General features: G+C 40.8%; 1 protein-coding gene across 9 annotated transcripts in view; it reads right to left on the bottom strand.

Moving 5' to 3' along the window:
• ZDHHC20 (zinc finger DHHC-type palmitoyltransferase 20) overlaps positions 1–17890 on the bottom strand; it is a 78155-nt gene that overhangs the window by 38310 nt on the left and 21955 nt on the right. For all 9 annotated transcript variants that reach the window (XM_070409316.1, XM_070409317.1, XM_070409321.1 and 6 more), the window contains exons 4-6: positions 6538–6658; positions 2561–2630; positions 724–756 (exon numbers count right to left, since the gene is read on the bottom strand). In XM_070409316.1, coding sequence (XP_070265417.1) covers positions 724–756; positions 2561–2630; positions 6538–6658 — 224 coding nt within the window. The remainder of the gene's footprint in view (positions 1–723; positions 757–2560; positions 2631–6537; positions 6659–17890) is intronic.

Below are 17890 nucleotides of genomic sequence, written 5' to 3'. Positions count from 1 at the left end.
AAATGGGTCATTTGGAAAGTAGGGAGCAATGTCTTAATTGTGAATGTGTTTTAATAAATTCCATAAGGAACTTGGAAATTTAATATTAATTCTTAATATATAATTATTTGGATTACCAATATCAGAATATATTTGTAAAGGAAAACATTTAACATAAACATGTATATAAATAGAGCAATCTTATCCTATATAGTAAAGAGGTAATAAGCAAATTGACCGTCATACCCTCGCACAAGATGGCCGCCCCATGTGGTCACAAGATTGCCACCACAAGATGGCTGGCAAGGGAGGGCAGTTGTGGGCGATCAGGCCATCAGGAGAGGGCAGTTAGGGGTGACCAGGCCTGCAAGGGAGGGCAGTTGGGGGCGACCGGGCCAGCAGGGGAGGGTAGTTAGGGGCAACCGGGCTGGCAGGGGAGGGCAGTTGGGGGTGATCGGGCTGGCAGGGGAGTGGTTAGGGGTCAATCAGGCTGGCAGGCAGAAGCAGTTAGGGGCAATAAGGCAGGCAGGCAGGCGAGCAGTTGGGAGCCAGCAGTCCCGGATTGTGAGAGGGATGTCCAGATTGGAGAGGGTGCAGGCTGGGCTGAGGGACACCCCGCCCCAGTGTACGAATTTCATGCACCAGGCCTCTAGTTGTATATAAGTAATTAAGTTGATCTTGAAAATTTTCTCTCCTTCCCACCTCTCCACCCTTATATGTGACTTCCTCTGTGTTTATACATACCAAGGACAGTGATGATCCATCTTAAGAATACATCTAAAAAACAAATAAACATAATTCTCATTGTTGATAATTTTTTCCTTACATTTTTCTCTTTACAAATACATCTTAGAAAAACCAACCAAGTAAGCATTAGATTAGAGAAATTTTCTGATATTTTCACCAATACTTTCATAGGTAAAAAGGTAATAGTTTTCTGCCTTGGACCACATTAAGAGACAGACATTTTAACACACAGATATGATGCACTTGGTACATTAGCTAGTCCAGCTCACAAATCAGCTAAGGGAAATGAAATGAAATACAGACAATCCCTATTTTAAATCTGTGCAAGTCATAAGAAGAAAACTTTAGAAGCAACTATGTTAAAATATTAATACTGATGGGCTTATATGTGGTTATTTTTTCCACATCCTATATAATAAAAGCCTAATATGCAAATCGACCGAACGGTGGAACAACCAGATGCTATGATGCGCACTGACCACCAGGGGGCAGACGCTCAACGCAGGAGCTGCCCCCAGCCTGCAGGACCAACGGTGGTGGGGGGGGGCAGGGCTGGCGAGCGGGCAGCACCAGGCCAGCCAAGGCGGGTGCCAGCGGGCGTTCCCCCAATCGCCCCACCGGTCACCCCACAGATTGGTCCTGATTGCCAGCCAGGCCTAGGGACCCTACCCATGCATGAATTTCAAGCACCAGGCCTCTAGTATTTTATAAAATTCTATCCATGGATAAGCATTACTATATTTTTATAATTTAAAAAAAAATCCCAAAATTTGCCTCCCTGCCAGTATATGTAATCTATCTATATATGAAAGCCAAAGAGACCATTCGAACGGTAGCTATGACGCACACTGACCACCAGAGGGCAGATGCTCAGACTGGTAGGTTAGCTTGCTGCTGAGGTCCAGCCAATTGGGACTGGGCAAAATGGGCCAGACATGCCCTGGAGCCCTTCCGTGGCCCTCCCCGGCCCCGATCATACACCAGGCCTTTTGTATATTTATAAAGTCAGACCACAGATCATCTCCATTAACATAATAAATGATAAAGTTAAACCCAGAAGGTTAAATAACTTGTCTAACTCAAGTTCAAGAATTAACTGGGATTCCCAAACCAGGGATCTTTCCTTTCCAACACATTATCTTCTAACAAGTGCACAGGAATAAAATCTTTTAAGTTTTTTCTGGGAACAATGTTACAGACGAAAATTAAAGAAATATTTTTTTGTGTGTGGCTTGTTAGGTTTTAATATCAACATTTATAATAAAAAACAAAAAAATTAACATTTTAATCCAGGAAATAGTTATTCTTAAGGGGGTAATTGCTTACTTGTTCATCAATATTATATTAAGCATAAACATAAAAAATATATTTAAAGAAAACTCCATCAGCCCTGGCTGGGTGGCTCAGTTGGTGGAAACATCGTCCCAAACACCAAAAGTTTATGGGTTCGATTCCTGGTCAGGACACATACCTAGGTTGTGGGTTTGATCCCCAGTTGGGGATCGTTCGGGAGGCAACCAATCAATGTCTGTCTGTCTGTCTGTCTGTCTCTCTCTCTCTTTCTTCCTCTCTCTAATAACATATATCTTCAGGTGAGGATTAAAAAAAAAGAAAATTCCATCAACCAGTACAGGAACTATTATTAAAGATTACGTCAAAGTATATTCTAGCTTATGGAAATATTAATGTTAGCCCACATATATAGCAAATAATGGGAGAGGATGAAGTGTTTTTGCTAAGTATAAAGCATATAAAATGTTCCTTCCCCTTCTGTTCTCCTGTCACCAATTTCCAATGCTGGGGTTAAAGGAAAGCAAATGAGGGTAACACTTACATGTCACATGCTGAGCAGTGATGCGCCCGGTCAGGTTTAATCAACTGACATCTTTCACAATATCTGATGGCTACATTTAAGAATTAAAAGGTGTTGAAGGATATACAAGTTTAGTTAATTTGACTATAAAATTTGCTTTCATTTCTTGTATAAATAACTCTGGGGAAATGGACAACTAATAACTCTGTCATCAGTTTTGATACTAGTACGCCCAATGACTAGCTCAGGGGTGGGCAAACTTTTTGACTCGAGGGCCACAATGGGTTCTTAAACTGGACCAGAGAGCCGGAACAAAAGCATGGATGGAGTGTTTGTGTGAACTAATATAAATTCAAAGTAAACATCATTACATAAAAGGGTACGGTCTTTTTTTTTTTAGTTTTATTCATTTCAAACGGGCCGGATCCAGGCCATAGTTTGCCCACGGCTGGACTAGCTGATGACCTTGGGCCACTAACTTACATTCTAAGAGCCTCCGTTTCCTCTTCTGTAAATGTAAATAATATCAATTATAATGAACTAGTTTGCAGATTAAAATGAAACCTTTGAACATAACAGATTCTCAATAAAGCAGTTATCACTATAATAAAAATATTATTTTTAATAAAATATAAAGTAAAATTCTATGATGAGAAAAATTAGTGAAGGAGAGAAAACCAGGGAGATAAAAAGTGCACACAGCCCTAACCGGTTTGGCTCAGTGTATAGAGCGTTGGCCTGCGAACTGAAAGGTCCCAGGTTCGATTCCGGTCAAGGGAATGTACCTGGGGGAATTCCAGGTCAAGGGAATGTTACAGGCACATCCACAGTAGGAGGTGTGCAGGAGGCAGCTTATCCATTTTTTTTTTTTTTTTTTTTTTATATTTTATTGATTTTCTACAGAGAGGAAGGGAGAGGGATAGAGAGCCAGAAACATTGATGAGAGAGAAACATCGATCAGCCGCCTCCTGCACACTCCCCACTGGGGATGTGCCCACAACCCAGGTACATGCCCTTGACCGGAATCGAACCCGGGACCCTTCAGTCCGCAAGCCGATGCTCTATCCACTGAGCCAAACCGGTTTCGGCAAGGAGGCAGCTTATCGATGCTTCTCTCTCATCGATGTTTCTAACTCTCTATCCCTCTCCCTTCCTCTCTGTAAAAAAATCAATAAAATATATTTTTTTAAAAAGTGCACACAAATAAATACATAAATGAATAAATAAATAAAGTACAAACAGCCATGAAAGAGAACACCCAGAAATAGAGTCACTCCACAGACATCTCTTGATGCCTGTTTATTGAGACACTGTGTTAGAGACCATGGGAGAACTCTTGGCTGCCAGAGGCTTAAAGAACTCTTGGCTGCCAGAGGCTTAAAGTCAGTAAAGTGAGAAGGACATCGATAACTAAAAGGCTTTGACTTATAGTCTACAAGGTAAAAATTTGAGATGTTCTGAGAAGACTCACTAAATCACTTCTTGTTAAAGTGAAAAAAGTTGCAGAGGTGGATAGTGAATTAAAACTTTAAACTGGATTTAAAGGGAGAAAAATAATCATTCCAGGCAGACACAACAACCAAAAGGAAAAAGAAAAAAAAGGTGGGGAAGGACAACTCCACCTCTGTGTTAGCAGAGTTAACACAAGGAAACTGTGGAACAAAGCTAGAGATAACGGCTGGGCTGGGCCTTGTGCACTGCACCGAAAGGCTGCCAGTTCAATTGCTGGTCAGGGCACATGCACGGGCTGTGGGCTTAATCCTCTGCAGGGACGATGATCCATTCTCAAACCGATGTTTCTCTCTCCCTCTCCCTTCCTCTCTAAAAACCAATAAAAATATATTTTATTGATTTTTTACAGAGAGGAAGGGAGAGAGATAGAGAGTTAGAAACATCGATGAGAGAGAAACATCGATCAGCCCCCTCCCGCACATCTCCCACTGGGGAGGTGCCTGCAACCCAGGTACATGCCCTTGACCAGAATTGAACCCGGGACCTTTCAGTCCGCAGGCCAACACTCTATCCACTGAGCCAAACCGGTTTCGGCAATAAAAATATTTTTTTTAAAAAAGAGTCAAGCCTTAACTGGTTTGGCTCAGTGGATAGAGCACCGGCCTGCGGACTCAAGGGTCCCAGGTTCGATTCCGGTCAAGGGCATGTACCTTGGTTGCAGGCACATCCCCAGTAGGGGGTGTGCAGGAGGCAGCTGATCGATGTTTCTCTCTCATCGATGTTTCTAACTCTCTATCCCTCTCCCTTCCTCTCTGTAAAAACATCAATAAAATGTATTTTTTTAAAAAAGAGTCAAGATTTTACATCATGGCTCTTAACTCTTTGGAGCACATGTACTGCTCAGATGATCTTGTTATGAATAGGCTATCTGAAATTTTGTGTAAAACCTCAGGGCTTCCTAAATTCTTTGAAATCTTGGACTTTGGGTTAAACACATCTAATCTGCAGAGAAGTATTGTTAACTACTAAGAATCATTATTAACCAGATCTTTCTTAATTAAATATAAGAAAGGATTGCCCTGGCTGATGTGGCTCAGTTGGTTGGGCAATGTCCATGCACCATAAGGATGTACCATAAGGTTCTATCCCTGGTAAGCGCACATGCTGGGGTTTAGGGCTTGATCCCTGGTAGGGGACGTACGGGAATCAGCTGATCGATGTTTCTCTCTCTCTCCCTTTTCCTTTCTCTCTCTCTCTAAAAACCAATAAAAATATTTTTTAACAAAGGATTATTTTAAATTAGCTATCATATATTGAAAATTCATTATGTACAAAGATCTATACTAAGTGCATATCTCATCTATGTTTCTCATTTAATACTTCCACTAACCCAGAGATGTAGATATTATCCTCATTTTAAAATGAGGAAACTAGGGCTTAGAAAGTTTAACTAACTCTCATTGTACTACTAGTAATAGAAAAGTTGGGGTTTGATCTGAAATCCATGTTTTCATTCCATATGGTAATATACTAAATTATGTAAGAAGGACAGCATTAAACGCATTAAAAAAAACCCGAAAAACTTGGTCAAATATCCCCTCCAAAAATCTTGTGCAAACTTTATAGTTTCTGAACTCACAATGTGTATATAACTATACACAGGAAAAATCTTTTCTTTCCCATTGGGTGGAGAAGCATTGGTGGGTCCTGAAGCCAGAGCACTTTGATTTAAACCCATTTTTTTTACATGTATCTGTGTGACCTTGAAAACGATACTTAAGCCCATTGTGTCTCAGTTTCCTAATCTGTAGACAACAGTATCACCCTCACAGGATTATTGTGAAGTTTAAATGAGTTTATAGGTACAAAGCACTTAGAACAGAGTAATTGTTAGCTATTACTATTATCTAGTATTTAATGAATTCATGAGTTACATGATACATAATTTAAAACAGACTACTATATTTAAATAATCAGTTTGGCCACTCATAGTTTCACCCCTATCATAAGGTTCTGTCCCTGAGAAAAGGAAGCTGCTACTGCAGTCACGTATCTCTCAATGGAGGCAGTGGGACAGTGGAAATACCAACAGCTTTGGCACCACACAAACCTGAGTTCAAATTCTGGCTCTGAATATTAGCTTCTACTTCTCTCCTCTCTAATTTAGCATGTTCTTGGTTTTTTATAATTACTCAGAGATGACACATAATATTCAAACTCAAACCAGAATTTCCAAATGATAGTTTACTAAGAATCATAACTGAAACTTTTAGCCATAAAGGTGAAGTTGGGAAAAAAAGAATATGTAGAGAAAAAGAGACTCACATTAAAGGGAACCTCTTAAAAAATCTGTATCAGTATATGTACATATCTATATCTAAAATATCACAGAAGACAGAACATTAGAAAAATCTTATTCTTGCCTATGTTATTTTAGGAATTGCAATACCCATTTAGTAGTCAAATCATGCAAATAAATCTTGGCAGGTATGACCATATTTTTAAAAATGCTTTGAGTAGAAAAGCTTAAAATTTGTTTTTCTTACTCCTTGAGCCTGATGTGGTGTAGATAGGTAAGTCCTTTGCTGTTCTTCTCAAAATTTCTTGTTGTCGTTCTTGGCTGAATTCTTTTTCATAATGTTCCCTTTCAGAATTGGACAAGTAGAACTATAAAAGTAGAAATAACTATTAATACATTTAATCCCAAAATTATTAACTATCGGGCTCAGAAAAAAACAAAGTTTTATCCAGAACAGAAAAAAAACCACACACACGAAAAAATTTTCTTCTATGAAGGCAAAATTTGTCTTAAAATTTCTTTAAGAAGCTAAATCAATTATATTTTAACTATACTACATACTTTCTTTCCTTGTCCCTTTGGTTGTTTTTTTTAGTCTTTATTTTTGAAAGTATTACATATGTCCCCTTTTTTCTCCTACTGACCCCTTATAGCCCGCCCCCCGCCCCTTGCCTCCACCACCCTATTGTCTGTGTCCATGGGTTATGCATATATGCATACAAGTTCTTTGGTTGATCTCTTCCCACCCCCCACCCCACCCCCACCTTCCCTCTGAGATTTGACAATCTGTTCCATGCTTCTATGTCTCTGGATCTATTTTGTTCAACAGTTTATTTTGTTCATTAGATTCCACATGAGTGAGATCATGTGATACTTGACTTTGTCTGACTGGCTTATTTCCCTTAGCATAATACTCTCCAGGTCCCTCCATGATATCTCAAAGGGTAAGAGCTGCATAGTATTCCATGATAAAACTACATACTTTTGATAGATTAAAAAATATTTGCTCTACTTAATGATGGCAAAGAAGATCCAACTAAATATTTTTGCATCTTTGTTTCTTTACAGAGAAAATTTAATTCCTCCAGCAAAAAGGTAATGAAATAGGTAGCAGTAAAAATTTTGGTGTTTAAAAGTTAGTATCAAGAGATTTTTAATTTTTGGAAAAATGTCTGAACTACGCATAGTCTCTTTTTCTCAAGCAAGGACTCCTTTAGGTAGTGGTTTCTAGTTTTCATTTCCTAAATATTTATTCCCATGGTGTATTCTGCCTGTAGTTCATCTCTTAAATAGCATTTTCCCTAAAAAGGACGTCAGTTGCTCTTCTGATATCATCCCAGAAGACTTATTTCACTTAGCATGATTTTAAGGAACCCCAGTTTTATGCTTCTATTCCATGTAACCAGGAACTTTACATTTCTATCAGTCTTTATTTCACAGAAGTCTTTTAAAACTCAAAATGACTTGAGACTTGCTCTTAATCATGTTTTATATTTTAACAATACTCTTACTCAATTTTTACTTAGGTACATGGTTTTGCTCAAAAGGCCTAAGGAATCATGACTGGAATTTTAACCTTGTATATTTACACTAGAGGCCCGGTGCACGAATTCATGCACGGGTGGGGTCCCTAGGCCTGCCGGTGATCAGGGCCAATGGGAGCCATCTCGCCCAATTCCGATTGGGACCTGTTGGCCAGGGGAAAAAACCTCGGGAGGTTGGCTGTGGGAACGCACGGACCACCAGGGGGGAGGTCCTGCATTGAGCAACTGCCCCATGGGGGTGTGCATCATAGCGACTGGTTGACCAGTCATTCAGACGTAACGGTCACTTAGGCTTTTATTTTATTTTTTTGGAATATTTTATTTTATTTTTTTAATTGTTTTATTGCTTAAAGTATTACAAAGAGTATTATATATGTCTCCTTTTTTTCCTCCCCGTGACCCTCCCATAGCCTCCCATGCACCCCAGTGTCTTGTGTCCATTGGTTATGCTCGTATGCATGCATACAAGTCCTTCGGTTGATCTCTAACCCCACCCCTCTGAACCCCCAACCCTCCCCAGCCTTCCCGCTGTAGTTTGACAGTCTGTTCGATGTTGCTCTGCCTCTGTATCTATTTTTGCTCATCAGTTTATAATGGTCTTAATTATCCATAAATGAGTGAGACCATGTGGTATTTTTCTTTCATTGACTGGCTTATTTCATTTAGCATAATGCTCTCCAGTTCCATCCATGCTGTTGCAAATGGAAAGAATTCCTTCTTTTTTAGAGCAGCATAGTATTGCATCGTGTGGATGTACCACAGTTTCCTAATCCATTCATCTGCTGATGAGCACTTAGGCTGTTTCCAAATCTTAGCTATGGTGAATAGTGCTGCTATGAACATAGGGGTGCATATATCCTTTATGATTGGTGTTTCTGATTTCTTGGGATATATTACTAGAAGTGGGATCACTGGGTCAAAAGGGAGTTCCATATTTAACTTTTTGAGGAAACTCCATACAGTCTTCCATAGTGGCTGCACCAGCCTGCATTCCCACCAGAAGTGCAGGAGGGTTCCTTTTTCTCCACATCCTCTCCAGCACTTGTCGTTTGTTGATTTGTTGATGATAGCCATTCTGACAGGTGTGAGATGGTACCTCATTGTTCTTTTGATTTGCATCTCTCGGCTGATTAGTGATTTTGAGCATGTTTTCATATGTCTCTTGGCTTTCTGAATGTCCTCTTCTGAAAAGTGTGTATTTAGGTCCGTTGGCCATTTTTGGATTGGGTTGTTTATCTTCCTTTTGTTAAGTTGTATGAGTTCCCTGTAAATGTTGGAGATTAAACCCTTATTGGTGATAACATTGGCAAATATGTTCTCCCATGCAGTGGGCTTCCTTGTTGTTTTGCTGATGGTTTCACTTGCTGTGCAGAAGCTTTTTATTTTGATATAGTCCCATTTGTTTATTTTCTCTTTAGTTTCCAATGCCCTAGGAGCTGTATCAGTGAAGAAATTGCTTCGGCATATGTCTGAGATTTTGTTGCCTTTGGATTCCTCTAGTATTTTTATGGTTTCCAATCTTACATTTAAGTCCTTTATCCATTTTGAGTTTATTTTTGTGTATGGTGTAAGTTGGTGGTCTAATTTCATTTTTTTTGCATGTATCTGTCCAATTTTCCCAACACCATTTATTGAAGAGACTGTCTTGACTCCATTGTATGTTCTTGCCTCCTTTGTCAAATATTAATTGAGCATATTGGTTCAGGTTAATTTCTGGGCTCTCTATTCTATTCCATTGATCTATATGTCTGTTCTTGTGCCAGTACCAAGCAGTTTGGAGAACAGTGGCTTTGTAATATAGCTTGATATATGGTATTGAGATCCCACCTACTTTGTTCTTCTTTCTCAGGATCACAGCAGCTATTCGGGGTCATTTTTTATTCCAGATGAATTTTTGGAGAGTTGGTTCTAGGTCTGTGAAATATGCCGTTGGTATTTTAATGGGGAGTGGGTTGAATTTATAGATTGCTTTGGGTAGTATGGACATTTTAATGAAGTTGATTCTACCAATCCAAGAACATAGTATGTTCTTCCATCTCTTTATGTCTTCCTCTATCTCTTTTTTCAATGTCCTGTAGTTTTCTGAGTAGAGGTCTTTTACCTCTTTAGTTAAGTTTATTTCTAGGTATCTTACTGTTTTTGATGCGATGGTAAATGGGAATGCTTTTTTAGTCTCTCTTTCTGTAAGTTCACTATTGGTGTATAGAAAAGCCATAGATTTCTTGGCATTAATTTTGTATCCTGCTACATTGCCGAATTAATTTATTAAGTCTAATAGTTTTTTGATAGAGTCTTTAGGGTTTTTTATGTATAATATCATGTCATCTGCAAATAAGGACAGTTTTACTCTTTCTTTTCCAATTTGGATGCCTTTTATTTCTTCTTCTTGTTTAATTGCAATGGCTAATACTTCCAGTACTATGTCAAACAGGAGTGGTGAGAGTGGGCATCCCTGTCTTGTTCCTGTTCTTAAGGGAAATGGTTTTAGTTTTTGTCCATTGAGTATGATGTTGGCTGTGGGCTTGTCATATATGGCTTTTATTATGTTGAGGTATGATCCTTCTATTCCCACCTTGCTGAGAGTTTTTATCAAAAATGGGTGTTGGATTTTGTCAAATGCTTTTTCTGCATCAATTGATATGATCATGTGGTTTTTTTCTTTCAATTTGTTTATGTGATGTATCACGTTTATTGATTTGCAGATATTGTACCATCCTTGCATCCCTGGGATGAATCCTACTTGGTCATGGTGTATGATCTTTCTCATGTACTGCTGGATCCGATTTGCTAAGATTTTGTTGAGGATTTTGGCATCTATGTTCATGAGAGATATTGGCCTGTAATTCTCTTTCATTGTGTTGTCTTTATCTGGTTTTGGTATTAGGGTGATGCTGGCTTCATAGAATGAGCTTGGAAGTGTTCCTTCCTCTTGAATTTTTTGTAGTAGTCTGAGGAGGATAGGTTTTAGTTCTTCCTTGAATGTTTGGTAAAACTCCCCTGTGAAGCCGCCTGGCCCCGGGCTTTTGTTTGCTGGAAGCTTTTTCATGACTGCTTCAATTTCTTCCATAGTTATTGGCCTATTGAGATTTTTAGATACTTCCTGATTGAGTTTTGGAATGTTGTCTTTTTCTAGGAATATGTCCATTTCCTCCAGGTTGTCTAGTTTGTTGGAGTAGAGTTGTCCATAGTATTTTTTAATAATCATTTGTATTTCTGTGGGGTCTGTTTTTATTTCTGATTTTGTTTATTTGGGTCCTCTCTCTTTGGTTCTTGGTGAGTCTGGCTAGAGGTTCATCAATCTTGTTTATCATTTCAAAGAACCAGCTCTTGGTTTAGTTGATTTTATGTTTTGTTTTTTTGGTCTCTATGTCATTTATTTCTGCTCTAATCTTTATCATCTCCTTCCTTCTGCTCACTCTGGGCTTTTCTTGTTGCTCTCTTTCTAATTCTTTGAGATGTAGAGTTAGATGATTTACTACCATTTTTTCTTGTTTTTTGAGGTAGGCCTGTAGGGCTATAAACTTCCCTCTCGGGACTCCTTTCATTGTGTCCCATAGGTTTTGGATTGTTGTGTTTTCATTGTCATTAGTGTCCAGGATGTTTTTAATTTCTTCTTTGATGTCATCGGTAACCCAATCAATATTTAATAACATGCTATTCAGCTTCCAAGTGTTTGAGTATTTTGGGTTGTTTTTATTGTAGTTTATTTCTAATATTATGCCATTGTCATCTGAGAAGATGCTTGGTATGATTTCAATCTTCTTGAATTTGGGGAGACTTTGTTTGTGACCCTATATGTGGTCTATTTTTGAAAATATCCCATGTGCACTTGAGAAGAACGTATATTCCGTGGCTTTGGGGTGAAATGTTCTGAAGATGTCAATTAAGTCCATCTGATCTAGTGAGTCATTTAGGATTGCTGTTTCTTTGCTGATTTTTTGTCTAGAGGATTTATCCAGTGATGTCAGTGGTGTATTAAAGTCCCCTACTATGATTATATTGTTGTCAATCTCTCCCTTGATATCTTCCAGGAGTTTTTTTATGAATTTGGGTGCTCCTGCATTGGGTGCATATATGTTTATCAGGGATATATCTTCTTGTTGTATCGATTCCTTTAGTATTATGAAGTGGCCTTCCTTATCTCTTGTTATGGACTTCACTTTGATGTCTATTTTGTCTGATGTAAGTATTGCTACCCCAGCTTTTTTTTTCATTTCCATTTGCCTGAAAGATATTTTTCCATCCCTTCACTTTCAGTCTGTGTGAGTCCCTTCTTCTGATGTGGGTCTCTTGTAGACAGCAAATATATGGGTCATGTTGTTTTATCCATTCAGCCACTTGATGTCTTTTGATTGGAGCATTTAGTCCATTTATGTTTAAAGTTATTATTGAAAGGTACTTTTTTGTAGCCATTTCTATTTTTTGTGCCTGTTTTCTTTCTTAGCTTTTTATTTCTTCTTTTTACACCAGTCCGTTTAGCATTTCTTGCATTACTGGCTTGGTGGTGATAAACTCCCTTAACCTTTTTTTGTCTGTGAAGCTTCTTATTTCCCCTTCAATTTTGAATAATAGCCTTGCTGGATAGAGTATTCTTGGATTCAGTCCTTTGCTTTGCATCACTTTGTAAATTTCTGTCCATTCTTTTCTGGCCTGATGTGTTTCAGTTGAGAAATCATTTGATAATCTAATGGGAGATCCCTTGTATGTAACTTTCCGTCTCTCTCTTGCAGCCTTTAAGATTCTCTCTTTGTCCTGAATATTTGCCATGATACTTATGATGTGTCTTGGCATGGGTCTTTTCGGGTTCATCTTGTTTGGGACTCTCTGGGCTTGTGTGACTTTTTTCTTCCCCACCTCAGGGAAGTTTTCTGATATTATTTCTTCCAATAGGTTTTCTAACCCTTGTTCCTCTTTCTGTTGTTCTGGCACCCTTATTATTCATATGTTGTTTCATTTCATGTTGTCCCAAAGCTCCCTTAGGCTCTCCTCCTGTCTTTTAATTTTTTTCTCCAATAGCAGTTCAATTTGAGTGTGTTTTGTTTCCCTGTCTTCTAATTCGCTAATTCAGTCCTCCGCTTCTCCTAGTCTACTGTTGAAACTTTCAATGGTGTTTTTTATTGCAGCTATATCACTCTTCATTTCTTCTTGGTTCTTACGTAAGTTATTGATTTTTTCATCCATTTCTTTTTGATTCTTACATAAGTTGTTGATTTTTTCATCTGTTTCTTCTTGATTCTTGCATAAATTGATTTTTTCCTCAATCTGGTTTATCCACTCTAGGACCCTTAATCTGAATTCTCTGACATGTTGCATGCCTCTGTTTCACTTAGCTGCTTTTCTGGCAAGTTCTCCTCTTCTTTCCTTTGGGGGTTTCTTTGTCTACCTATGTTTGATCTCACCAACAGATCTAGATGTTGAATCGTTAAGGGGCTTCTCCTAGGGTGGCTGTGGCTCCTCGGGCCGCAGTTGCTCCTTTGGTGGTTGTGGTAGCAGTTGCTCCTCAGTTGGCAGTAGCTCCTCTGGTGGGTGCTGTTCACAACCGTGGTGGCTCCTCTGGCTGGTGGGGGGAGGCGTCTCACACAGCTGCTGTTCCTCAGAGGGTGTGCTGATCACGAGGCTGCTACTCCTTGAACTGGGGCGGACTGCTCACGTGGCTGCTGTTCCTTGAATGGGGCCTGGGTGCACGCTGCTGTTGTTCCTCTCATGTGGTGGGCTGCTTGTGGGGCCACTGCTCCTTGGACTTGGACAGGTTGATTGCAAGTCTGTTGCTCCTCAGATGGGGGTGGGTTACTTGCACGGCTGCTGCTCTTTGGATGGGAGTGAGCTGGATGCGTCACTGCTCCTCCTCTCCAAGTGTCTGGCTATGTCACTTAGGCTTTTATATACAGTGGGGCCTAGACTTACGAGTGTCCCAACTAGTGAGTTTTTTGAGATACCAGCTGTCTCTCGGCTGATTTTTTGCATTGAGTTGACAGAGTAATTTGAGTTAACGAGCTCCTTAATGAGCTCCTTAACCAGCTCAGTCTCGGAACGAATTAAACTCATAAGTCAAGGCCCCACTGTATATAGATATTTTGGTCTGCCTGTTAACTCAAATACCAACTCCCCATACTCTTAATGCCTCATCAGCAATAACAGTACTAGCTTATCAATGTAGCCTATCCTATCTAATAATAGAGAAACATGCAATTTAACTGTCCCTCCACTACACTCGAGCCATGCCCACCAGCCAATCAGAAGCAAGTATGCAAATTAACCCAACTAAGATGGCGGCGGCCACAGAGCTGGAGTGAGCAGGAGGCTTGGGTTGCCTCCGGCAATGAAGGAAGCCAAGCTTCCCGCCTGCCCTGGCCGGCCCTCGGCTCCGCTCAAGGCTACAAAGTTTCAATTATATAAGATAAATAAATCCCATAAAGAAAAAAAAGAAAAAAAGGAGAGGCTGGGAGCTTGGGTCGCTGGGGGGCATGGCCAGCCTGAAAACGGCCATCAGCCCCTCACTCAGGCTGGCCAGGCACCCCAGCGGGACTCCCCCACCCTGAAGGAGCTGTGGGCAGCCTGAAAACGGCCCTCAACCCCTCACCCAGGCTGGCCACACCCCCATGGGGTGAGGGTCCCCACTGGGGAGCTTGACCAGCCTGCAAACAGCCATCAGCCCCTCACCCAGGCTGGCCCGGCACCCCAGTGGGGACCCCAACCCTGAAGGGGGTGTGGCCAGCCTGAAAACGGCCCTCAGCCCCTCAACCAGGCTGGCCAGGCACCCCAGTGGGACCCCCACCCTGATCCAGGACACCCTTCAGGGCAAACCAGCTGGCCCCTACCCGTGCACCAGGTCTCTATCCTATATAATAAAAGGGTAATATGCAAATTTACCCTAACAGCAGAACAAATGGGAATGCCTGGTCACTATGACACACATTGACCACCAGGGGGCAGATGCTCAATGCAGGACCTGCCCCCTGGTGGTCAGTGCGCTCCCACAAGGGGAGTTCTGCTCAGCCACAAGCCAGGCTGACAGCTGCCAGCAGAGTGGTGGTGGCAGGAGCCTCTCCCGCCTCCTCAGCAGCGCTAAGGATTTCCGACTGTAGCTTAGGCCTGCTCCCTGCTGGCAAGTGGACATCCCCAAGGGCTGCCGGGCTGCCAGAGGGATGTCTGACTGCCAGCTTAGGCCTGATCCCCCGGGGAGTGGGCCTAAGCCAGGAGGTGGACATCCCCTGAGGGGTCCCAGACTGCGGGAGGGCACAGGCCGGGCTGAGAGACCCCTCCCTGCCCCCAAGTGCACAAATTTTTGTGCACCGGGCCTGTAGTTTTGTTATAAACAAGGCAACAGTTTGGCATAGAAGAAAGAGCTATGGTTGAGGAAACTGATCCCAAGAGGCTCAGGGAACTGTCTGAGACTATACAATTAATGGCAGAGCTGCTATTAAATATGTCTTTTTAAATTCATTTTTAAAAATAATTAGTTGAAAGTATTACATATGTCCCCTTTTATCCCCCATTAACCCCGTCTAGCCTACCCCCACCCTTCACCCCAGGCCTTCATCACCCTGTTGTCTGTTTGCATGAGTTATGCATGTATGCATACAAAGTCTTTGGTTGATTACCTCCCTTCCACTTACCCTCCTCCCACCCCCGCCTTCTCTCCGAAATTCCTCACTCTGTTTCATGCTTCCAGGTCTCTGGATCCACTCCCTTCATCAGTTTACTTATTTATTTAGTTAGTTAGTTAATCCTCACCCAAGAATATCTTTCCATTGATTTTTAGGGAGAGTGGGGGAGAGAGACAGAGAAACATTGATGTGAGAGAAACACGACTGGTTGCCTCCCTGACCAGGGCCTGGGCTGGGAGGAGTCTGTAACCAAGATACATGCCCTTGACCTGAATTGAACCCAGGACCCTTTGGTCTACAGGCCAAGGCTCTATCCACTGAGCCAAACTGGCTAGGGCTCATCAGTTTATTTTGTTACTTAGATTTCACATGAGTGAAATCATGTGGTACTTGTCTTTCTCGGACTGACTTATTTCACTTAGCATGATTCGCTCCAGGTCCCTCCATGCTATATCAAAGGGTAAGAGATTCTTCTTTTTCACTACTGCATAGTATTCCATGGTATAAATGTACCACAGCTTTTTTATCCATTCATCTACTGATAGGCACTTTGGCTATTTCCAGATCTTAAGCTACTGTAAACTGTGCTGCTATGAACATAGGGGTGCATACATTCTTTCTGATTGATGTTTTGGGTTTCTTAGGATATATATTCTTATCCTAGAAGTGGGATTACTGGTTCAAATGGCAGTTCCATATTTAATTTTTTGAGGAAAGTCCATATTGTTTTCAATAATGGCTGCACCGTCTGCAGTCCCACCAGCAGTGTACTAGGGTTCCCTTTTCTCCACATCTTCACCAGCACTTGTCATTTGTTGATTTGTTGATGGGATCCTTCTGACAGGTATGAGGTGATACCTCATTGTTGTTTTAATTTTTTTTAAATTTAAATTCTTTATTGTTTAAAGTATTACATGAGTTTCCTTTTTCCCCCATTGACCTCTCCCCGGCCACTCCCACCCCCCAGCACATGCCCTCACCCTCATACTGTCTGTGTCCATTGGTTATGCTCATATGCATGCATGCAAGTCCTTTTGTCGTTTTAATTTGAATCTCTCAAATGATTAGTGCCTTTGAGCATTTGTTTCATATGTCTCTTGGCCTTCCATATGTCCACTTTGGAGAAGTGTCTATTTAGGTCCTTTGCCCACTTTTTAATTGGATTGTTTGTCTTCCTTTTGTTAAGTTATATGAGTTCTTTATATATCTTGGATATTAACCCTTTATCAGATACATCATTGGCAAATATGTTCTCCCATATAGTGGGCTCCCTTTTCATTTTGTTGATGGTTTCTTTTGCTGTGCAGAAGCTTTTTATTTTGATGAGTCCCATTTGTTTATTTTTTCCTTAGTTTCCTTGGGAGATGTAGCCATAAACATATTGCTATGAGAGATGTCTGAGATTGTGCTGCCTATGGTTTCTTCTATAATTAAATACAAGTCTTTTGAGTTCTATTCTAGCATGTTTCCCTTGGTACTACTGATATAAAATACATGTTCTTGCTTTTTAAAGACCATTACTCTAACCTGACCAAAACATCACAGTGTAAGAAGTGGAGGAATGTATTCAGATTACCTGGCCTGGCTCCCCCAATCCAATCTTGATGGCATAAGAAATCCCAAACTACTTATAAAAACCAAGAAGCAACACGGACAAATAAAGAGGACAGAAAGAAGTCAGGAAAGATTCCAGTGATCTTACAGTTGAGATCTGAGGTCACTTATCTAACCTCAGGCAGGGAGGAATCTTCAGACCACATTTCCAAGATCCACCCCTCTTGAAATTTTCAGGTACAGAAATATTTACCTACGTTGTAAGATGGCCCATTCTTTAAAAAAAAATTATAATTTGTTAGAAAGTTCTTCCCTGAAAGGAATGTCTCTGAAACATTCATAAGCAGAGAATGAAAACCTTATGGTATGGCTGAGACAGCAAAGGGCTCCAAGGACACCAGATGGCCAGAGGAAATCCAGGAGGCAAAAATTTCACCACCCTTCCACTCCCTACTCAAAAACGCAGAGCGAGCTGATTTTATATCCTTTCTAAGTGCAGATGTTTAAAATACATACACAATTGATCAAGGTTTGACCGCTATACTACCTTTCTAGGATGGCAGTAATGAACAGTTCAACATCTTGGCCCTCACAGCCCAGGAACAAAGATAGTTGTTAAGCAACCTGACAGAAGGAGGAAGTAGACAGAACCTGAAATGGAAAATTCCACAAGCCCACCTATCTCAAAAAAGCCTGTTTTTTCACACAAGCCCACTCTGTTCCCAGCTTATCAAAGCCGCCAAGCAGAGCCAGTTTGAAGGATCTTCCTCTGTGCTGCCTCCCTTGTGCTCAAGCAAAAGCTTAATAAAATCTGTCTGAGAGATTTCTTGTCAAGATGGAAGTGTAGGTAAACTCTGTACTTGCTTCCTCCCGCAATCACATCAAAATTACAACT

The sequence above is a fragment of the Myotis yumanensis genome, unplaced genomic scaffold, assembly GCF_028538775.1.
Source record: "Myotis yumanensis isolate MYYU_CA2020_CCGP unplaced genomic scaffold, mMyoYum1.0.hap1 SCAF_3, whole genome shotgun sequence".
In the NCBI taxonomy this organism is placed as follows: Eukaryota; Metazoa; Chordata; class Mammalia; order Chiroptera; family Vespertilionidae; genus Myotis; species Myotis yumanensis.
Note: the sequence above shows the minus strand (reverse complement) of the source record. Positions and strands in the feature narration are given on the sequence as shown.